Source organism: Pagrus major, chromosome 23, assembly GCF_040436345.1.
Source record: "Pagrus major chromosome 23, Pma_NU_1.0".
In the NCBI taxonomy this organism is placed as follows: domain Eukaryota; kingdom Metazoa; phylum Chordata; class Actinopteri; order Spariformes; family Sparidae; genus Pagrus; species Pagrus major.
This window is the reverse complement of record NC_133237.1, coordinates 3565124-3574378: the sequence shown is the minus strand read 5'-3', so window position 1 is coordinate 3574378 and position 9255 is coordinate 3565124. Positions and strand designations below refer to the sequence as shown.

Here is a 9255-nt window from a genome sequence, read left to right as displayed (position 1 = left end):
ATGGTTATTTGGCGCCGCCCAGAACTCTCATCTTCAGTCTCAGTTTGTTTCGGCAGAACTTCACTTTCGTGTTTGTTTCTCCGACTTAACGGGGTCTTTTTATGACTAAATGGAGCATTGTTGCTATTGAAGTACCACTGCAACTGACTTTCACACGAGAAGTTTTTCATAACGTTTTTTTATATTTCCTCGCCGCCTTAAGTTTAGAAAAGAAGTTTAATCTGACAGTGAAGGAGCAGAGTTTGTGTTTTTCAAATCGATTTTTTAGTCCATGGCGTGTGAAGGAAACGGCATGTCAGGTGAGCTGGAACACCTCTTTTTGTAAATTGAAGTTCAAGTCAGATTTGTATTGCTGTATTTTTCTATCGCCGGCGGCTGCATCAGCCGGGCAACATGGCGGAAACACTGAAAATAATAATTAATTAATAAATATTTCAAATAGCCAGAGGTTGTCTAGTGTACACTAATGTTGCTTTTATTCATCAACAGATGAGAGGATAGGAGAGGCCCTGATCAAAGAGTAAGTTTCATTTTTATTTTCCAGATTTTTTTACACTGATGTTTTCTCAATTGGTGAAAAAAACAAGGTGTCCAAAACAAACCAGGAAGTAGTCTGTGATTGTTATTTCAAAAGTAAGACAGCCGTGTATTTACATCATCTATCATCACTACTGTTTTGGCCAAAATTATGTAAAAAAACTTACAAAGTATCTTGTTTCTAGAGGCCTAGGTGACGTCCTCAAAATCTTTTGTTCAATCAACAGGTAAAACAAACTGAAAAAGAAACATATTCAGTTTATAACGATATAAAATCACCCCATTTAATCATCATCCATGTTAAGGCTCAGTTTAACTGCTGTTATATTATATTAAATCGTGTGGCAACATTTTTAGACCATCTTAAAGTGTGTCATCATCTGTAAAGACATCTGACATGTATATCAAAATTGATGAATTGAAAAGGTGAGCCACACAAAATATATCAGCAAACGTGAAGAATTGCTCCTTTTCTTCTGTCTTCCATAATAGTATATTTTTAGACTGTTACTCAGACAAACCAGCCTTTTCCCTGCTATGTTTTGATATTTTATCCAAAGCTCTGGACACACATTCCAAACCTACTCAGTAGACACTGTGTAATAGTTGTTGTTGCAGTATTAAGTATTAATAGTTGTTAAGTATTAACAAGTAGTTACATTTTCTATCCAAACTCCATTGTTTGCATTGTTAAGTTTATTGTTCAGAGCAAGTTTCAGTTTCATTTCACAGTATCTGCTGTCACCCGTTTACCGTAATTGCACCCTTCCTAAAGTACATGTTGTACCTGTGTTGTGCAGTGACTCATGCGCAGTAAGGAAGGCAATAAATAGAAATAGTTACAGACATACTTGATGTGATGCTCAGATATGGGTTTGTCATCTTTTAGTGTTTATCCAGTGTTCCATCGACGGAGATTTTTCCGCTCGTTTGCACAGGAGAAAGGTGAAGCAGAACATACTCACCGCCTGTGCGAAGTTGCACTCATTAGTTAATTAAAAACGATGCTTTGTACAGGTGTGCTTTTTCTTTAAATGGAGTTTCTGGGCACAGTGTAGAGTTAGTGAGTGAGGGTCATTTTGGGAAAGGGCCTGTCTATTAACCTCCTGTTCTCGTCCAGGGTCATACAGGAGGAGCTGAGGGATGTGACCTCGGAGGATGTACCACCCCTTACGCCACTGGCCGTGGAGTTAAAGACTGTGCAGGAGCAGAAGGTGGTGACCCAGCTGGGCATCATGATCCGTATCATTGGTGACAGGGTCAAAGACGACAAGGAGTTCCAAGAGTGAGTCTCTCAGCCGCTTCAGAGCCTCAGAGCTCTTGTTAGAGTGCTGAAACTTCTGTGGTTGTATGTTGTATTTTTTCAACAAAAGTTTTTCCAATCATAAACTGTCTCCATCTTCTCTTGTGTCTCTGTTGCAGTGCAATAGATGGGGTGGCTTGTTGCTCCAGTCCCAAATGGGACACATTTAAGGAGGTGGCAGACAAAGTAATTCAACCTGGGATCACCTGGGAGAGGATCGCTGTGCTCTTCTATGTTGCTGGCAAGCTGGCTGTCAGGGTGGGTTAGCTGCTTTTTCTACCAATCAGAGTTGTTGAGAGGTGGCGTTAGACTTTCATGTTGTCTGTTGTTTTGACGGACAGGGTCATAAAAATTTAGTCATAATCCATTATTACCCCTGATTTTAATTTTGTTAAAGATAATGAGATATGGCCTATTTGATAGCATTTAACTTTCAAAAAAGACTCGATCACAAAAACATTTGATATATAGAAGAAATGTACAGATTATGCATATGTATATGTATATATATATATATATATATATATATATATATATATATTTAGGCTTGAAGAGACACTAACTGTGCACTCAGCACAGCTGTGTCTGTCATCCAGGGCCACAACACTTTGACTCAACCTAATTGAAGATTGCAATGTAATTGGTTCTACTGATGTTTCCTCTAAACATTGCAGGATATTAAAGAATGGCACAAAAGAGAGAAATTGTGGTTTGCCTTAAAACAACTTGATTCCACAGGGGAAATGAACCCCGGTTTCTCATGTAAAAGTCCTGTGCATGAGCCACCTATCCACCTGACCTCACCCCTTGTCCCTGACTCGCTGGTAATTGTATACTTATGTACAACTTAAATAAAGCTTAAATAATTACGGAATTAATGTACTTATTTTGACCTAAAACCATTATCTTTTCTTAAACCAAACTGCGACGGTCTCACAACGTTAACTATGTAATGCCACATACCTAAGCTCAATTCTCATCATGTTATCATACCTACTCTGTGACCACTCTGGGTCACGGAGGTCTGTTGCAGTGCCACTGCAAGGAATAAATCTAAATAAATCTTGCTAACGCTACGTTACCACCAGCTCTCTGAGAGGCAGACTGAGGTTACGGTGTGCTAATATTTACCGTTATTTGAGTGGCATTTCTCTTCAGTGCAACCGCAAGTTGGTAAATTTGGTTTTCCGATGAATGTAATTGAAATTAAATGAAGAATTTGGCTGCAGCTTCACTTTGTATATAAACCTTGTGGTTTTGTTGTCCGTCTGTCTGTCCATCAGATGGTGGAGGCCCATCTCCCTCAGTCAGTGAGGGAGATCCTGAAGTGGACTGTGGATTTCTTCAAAAAAAAACTGTTGGGCTGGATTCGGGAACATGGAGGATGGGTATGTTAAGCACTTTCCTCTCCCATGTTAGTTCTGTGGTCACAGGAATATTGTAAGAACACTGAGACCATTGCTCATCTGGCCTCACTGTATGAGATTATACAGTAGAGTAGATGAAGCCATTTTTATTTAATTCTTCCAGTGAAATGGACTGTTCTCTATGATATTCATATTCAATTCACACAAGTCAGTAATCAATGATGTGTTATATGTCAGTGGAGACATTGGGCTGTAGGGGGAGCTGTTTAACCACCAGACTCAAATGTTAGATTTGAAGAATTAAGTGCTCTCAGTCCTGCAGCATTTAAATACATTCTGTCTTTTTTATTTTTTTATGATAATTTAACATTTTTGCCAAAAGTGATTGTAATTTCCCTTTAAACTAAGTATATTTACAGTGACTTTATTATCATTATTATTATTATTATTATTATTTTTACAACTTATTTTCTTAATTATTGCTTTATGAAATGTTCGGCAGATTGAAAACATCAGCCACAGTGCTTCCACTGCAGGAACTTTCAAAAAGATAGTTCCACGTGTCTAGATAGGAATCTGAACCTGAACATTACCTCTGTATGGAGCACTATTCTTTGCCGTGTTTATCTAAACACACATCCATTCCAGTACCTGTAACTTGGATTTAGTATCCCCTCCTGATGACTGCTATATGAGAAGTATGGGATGTTAGGCTCCTGGGGTCTGAAAGCTGTACAAGGAGTTTGCAGGACTGAACTAGGGATGCACGAAAAAATATCAGCCCGATAATAGGAAATTTATATTATTGGTTATGTTAACAGTTTGGGCCATTAGAAGCAGGTAATTATCAGCATCAGCTGAACCCAATTAATTGGTCAAACATATAAGCAGTGTCTGCATCAACATGCCGTAAGCAAGCAAGCTAGTCAGCTTCCTGACTTGTTTAAAAAGAAGCGAGAGAAAAGACAGAGGAAGTGTGAATACATGCCAGAGAGGGAGAGGAAACTGTGGTCGAGACAGTTAGCAAGTTAAAGGTGAGAAATACAACTTAATTTGCTGATAGTTTAATGGTAATTACATCTTAAAGCAGAAGATAAACAACCTTCCAACACATAGAGACAGGCCCTCTGCACTTTACACAATCCTGCACTGTATATTATATATTAAATTGCCCCCCGGGGACAAATAAAGTTTTTTGAATTGAATTGAATATATCTCATCTACATCAGTCACACTACAGTGAGAAAAATTGCGCCAAAACGCCACAATCATTTTTTTGTAACACTTTTAAAGCTCATTAATAAATGGTAAATGTATAGTTTATTAAACTTTAGTTAATAGTTATTTGTCTGTTAATAATCAATGAAATGCTTTACAAATCATTTATGAAGCAGTTGTAAAGGTTTATAAACAGGAGTACAATTTATTATAATGACCATCCAAATGTTTATAGATGAACTACACAGAATTATTAATAATTTACAAAGTGTTATAAACATCAGTTGCAACTTCATGATAAACTAAAGCTTAATAAATGGTTTGAAGCATGTATTTGTTTGTTAAAAGTGAAGAAACTATTAACTAATGTTTAATTAACTATGAATTTACCATTTATTACAAAGTGTTACCTCATCAGGGTGTTTGATCTTATCTATACAATAGGAGCCAATTGAAAAGAGACCCGTAGAAAACCTTCCTAAATCCAACATGCATAAATGAATTAAGGAGACACAAAAGACTGGAGGATATTTAGAACTGGTTAAGGTTAGGTTCATTTAAGAAAAACACATGTTTTGGGTTAAAAGAGACACGTCCACAATGTTAAATGCCTGTTTGCAAGGATAACATCTCCCATGTGTGTATTCTTCCGATCTTTTTACGCAGTCGCAAAGCTATGACTCTGCAACAGGCCCTCAGACAACATTAACTATGGTGTTCCAGGAACAACACCAACACGCAGATATCAGGAGACATCCAGCAGCAGCAGGATGATCTATCAGTTAGCAGCCAGCTGCAGGGAAAAGCAGCAGCAAACACATGATCAGAGCTGTCTCTCTACAGATTAACAGTTTCTCTGACCTGGCGGCGGCGTCCGTGCAGAACGTGTCATTGTGGAGCCCTCACAACTACGGCTTCGTGCTCATCTTCATCGCCGGCCTGGCCATAGGAAGCTTCATCACCTGGAGACTGACCAGACAGCCCTGAGGCGCATGCGCACACGCACGCACGCACACACACACACACACACACACACACACACACACACACACACACACACACACACACACACACACACACACAATATACCTGGGTCCAGCTATACCACTATGTTTAGCAAATACTTCAAGGTGTACCAGGCGGTATTTGACCTGATTGTAAAATGTTTACCAGAGGGTTTATTATTCAGGGTTTTTATGTGGTGACATCATGTCTGGACATGCTTTCACGTCCTGATCCCAAGTTGAGGTCAAATTGTAAAATATGCCTGACCCTCTCACACACTCTCTGCTTTTCTACCCTCTCTATTGACGTACTGTATCAGGTCAAACTGATTTTATATGTAGTTCATCCTCCAAGTAATTATGAAACAGAAATTCCAAAAATGGCAGTGTTAGTTTCTTTAGGGCCGTAAACAGATGGTGCTGGTCCACACCTCCACGCTGGGTGCGAGCACACTGATGTAGGTGTGTATCTAAATGTTCCAGCTCCAGCATTCAGCTTTAGTGCCTCTCCATACAGGGCAACATCCCAATGCTCTTATTTGATCCCTTCACTATTCTTGCATGACCCGGGTGATCCGGTCTGTTGTCATGAAGGAGGGTGGAGGAATCCCTGAGGAGGCTCGAGCAGGGAAACGCCAAACCCACCTTCTCACAGGGGAGACTCGACGGGGCGCTACGTAAAAGAAAGGCTAGGATGACGTGACTGTCGGAGACCGCAGAAGGCACCACTTTGTTGGACTCCCATAAAACTTGGTATTTCACTGAGATCAGTGGGGTTTTCAGGATGTAGCAGTGCATGCTTCAGCTGTGGTTTCACATCTATGTACATTGAAAGTGTTTGTCTGACTTATATTCAGTTGACGAGATGTAAAGAGGGACTAGTCGGGATAAGCACTCATCCAGCACAACAGTGATCAGTCAGCAGTGATAGAACTGTTCAGGTTCTGTAACTGCTGACTGATGACCTGGGTTAGGCTCCTGATTTTCAGCATTTTCTCGTCATTATTTTCAGTTTCAGTCACAGTTTGGTTTAGACAACAACACTCCTTGATTAGGATTAGGAAAAGATGGTGGTGTGGGTTAAAATAATAAATCAATGTTGGCTTTTGTTTTCACATGGGACAGGAACAGCGTTGATAACAAAAGACATCAGTTCTGTTTAAAGTTAAAATTAGGTGTGAGGTCTCCTTTAGGTCTAAACTTGAGGTTAAAGATTAAAAAATAAACAGGTTAGGGTAAGGTTTAACAGTTTATCCAAAAAGTGACAAGAGGATAAAATGTGAGCTAATGAGGAACAAATCACTCTGTCACACACTGTGACGCAGGACTTAATGTGCTGGGTGAAATACCAAGTTTTTAGTCCATCACTAGATTAGTTATCGTATCGTTGCTGGCTTGTCTTCTTGTATTGTTTGAAGAAGCACGCAACAACTGCTCATGGAAAAAGTAGAGAATATATACGGGACAGGGAAAGACATGACCTGCTGCCTCTTTTCAGTGAGGGAGAACTAATGAAAGAATACTCCCTCAGAGTCTCGCATGTGTAGGTCTGAGTTATCAGTGTAATGATAGCACACATGGTAGATTAGCTTGCTCACCGTAGTGCTGACTCAGACCTTGCAGATGCTGGCGGTCTGTCAAGAGTCTCTGCTTCTCAAAGGTCAGAAGTTTTATATCAAATTAACACACCCCTTTATCAGAAATCTTGTAGTGATTAGACATCGCTGCTGATCAGGCTGCTTTGAAACGGAGTCGGATCAAGTCAGTTTTATTTATTAAAGTATATTATTAAAATGCCTCCATTCAGAGAATGGAAAAAAAAACCTTTAAAGGGGGAAAACGTCAGGAAGAGCAACAGAGGTGAGATCCCTCTTTAATACATCATGTGTATATACAAAAATGTACACTGTAAACATATATCAAGAATATGCATACAGTATTCTTGTTAGCAGGACAAAGATGGATGAGACTGAGACTGAAGGATGATGGTAACGGGTAATAATCAAAGAATAAGAAACCAACCGAGTAAAGAGAAAGAATGAGTGTCAGGTTTGGATTTAAAGATCTCCCCAGTCAAACCGTCTAATGTCCCCACAACACTTTATACCAGCACACATAACAGAAGGAACTGGGGTGTCATGTTGCACGGTTAGATTGGGTTTATTTCCTCTTTGGGCTTCCATCTAGTTAAAAGAGCTGTGTGAACTGACGGCCTGATTCACAAAAAAAGAAAAGGTTTTCTTTATCTGTCATTCTTCTTGTATCCTGTATCATGAATGATGGAATAGTCAGGCAGAGCAGTCTATATGTGTCATTTCCATTCAGTAACACTGCACATCAGGTAGAAACTATTTTGATGTGAGATAGATTTACATTTTTTCCATTAATAATAAATGAAGAGAAATTCTCATAAAACCCTGAATTATTGAATGTTGAACTCACGAATAGAATATAAATAAATGATGCAAATAAATACATAGAGATTTCTATATTGTTGCCATTGTATGGAAGGTTTTCGTTCGGGAAAAAAAAGGACAACAGAGCAATATTACCAAAAAATAATGATTGTATTCAGGGACCGAGTGACATCCACAGTATTTAACAGGGATGCACCAATACACCAGCTGAACATGAGTACTGGCCGGTATCCACCTTGTTGAGTGCTACTGGCCAATTGGCAATAACATCCTATGGGCCCCATCAGCAGGTTTTTGAAGCAGTTCCTCTAAAGAAAAAAAGAAAGCCTCTATATCACGTGAAAGAAGGTGATTTTAATAGTTGTTTCATAAATTTGTATGATTGAATTTGTGCTATTTCATAGACGGTGTACTGAAGGGCTGAATGACTGACTGTAAAACAGATCAGCAATTTTTTTTTATAATGAAGATGACAACAATAAAACATCTGTACTGCCAGCGGCTATCAGCCAGATTGTTATTGTAATCATTGTATTGGTATCGACCCAATTTCACCATCGGTGCATCTCTTGTATTTAGGCATTACTTGTTGTTGCGGTGGTTAGACAGCATTCCCTCAACTTCCTTATCTTCAGTACTGTGATTGTTTCGTCATATGACTCTGCGAGTTAATAATAAGCTCTCACAGACTGCTGATGTCACTCTGATCACACTGTGCTTAATTGTTGAGTATCACCAGCAGCAGTCTGTCAAAGTTAAACAAGCATATCATTTGATTCATTGATAGTTTCCATATCACAATTGTAAAATGTCTTGTGCATTAATTGTTGACGCAGTTGCGTAAATGTTTTTTTTTTAAACCACATTTATTATAGCCTTTTGAAAATGATAAATTGATTAACAGTTTCAGAGGTTTACACTGTTTGCACAAATAAATGATTCTCTTGTCTGATCGAAGAATCTTAACCCTTCTGATGTCACTATGCATACATGCTGTGGATGAAGTGGGGGAATAATAAAGCCATTTTTGTAAGTCTGACTTTGAGCAGTTATTGTCTTTACCTCCCTGAGGATGAATGATTGCTTTCCACTGAAGATGGAGACAAACATGGTAAAATCAATGCATTCAAGGACTGCTGCGTTAAAATGTGTTTGAGCTGGCAGTTTTGATACAATAGCAGATGAATGTATTGTCTCTGCGAACATTGTTTTTTTTTGGGGGGGGGGGGTGGTGTTCTCATATCACCAGCATAACTGCTAACTGTAGCTGCCGTTAGCTAGTTTGCTCAGTTAGCCATGCAGCTAGTGGTTCAGACCGGGAGGTCGGGGACCAGAGGGGGTGTTAGTGTTTACACCGCTAGCACTGGAGCTTTGGACTAAGACAGGCTGCAGCCAGCTGGTTAGCATGC

General features: G+C 39.2%; 1 protein-coding gene across 1 annotated transcript; it reads left to right on the top strand.

Annotated features, from left to right (window-relative positions):
• The first annotated feature begins 35 nt into the window (after window positions 1-35).
• Window positions 36-8885, top strand: LOC141020030 (apoptosis regulator BAX-like). The gene is made up of 6 exons (XM_073495067.1): window positions 36-299; window positions 490-520; window positions 1658-1822; window positions 1960-2098; window positions 3124-3228; window positions 5269-8885. The coding sequence occupies exons 1-6, from the start codon at window positions 272-274 to the stop codon at window positions 5410-5412; spliced, it is 612 nt and encodes a 203-aa protein (XP_073351168.1). The 5' UTR covers window positions 36-271; the 3' UTR covers window positions 5413-8885.
• The last annotated feature ends 370 nt before the right edge of the window (window positions 8886-9255 follow it).

Coding starts and splice junctions, on each gene's coding strand:
- LOC141020030 (XM_073495067.1), top strand. CDS start 272: ATGGCGTGTGAAGGAAACGGCATGTCAG. Junction 300..489: donor TGAAGGAAACGGCATGTCAG/GTGAGCTGGAAC, acceptor ATTCATCAACAG/ATGAGAGGATAGGAGAGGCC. Junction 1,823..1,959: donor GACGACAAGGAGTTCCAAGA/GTGAGTCTCTCA, acceptor TCTCTGTTGCAG/TGCAATAGATGGGGTGGCTT.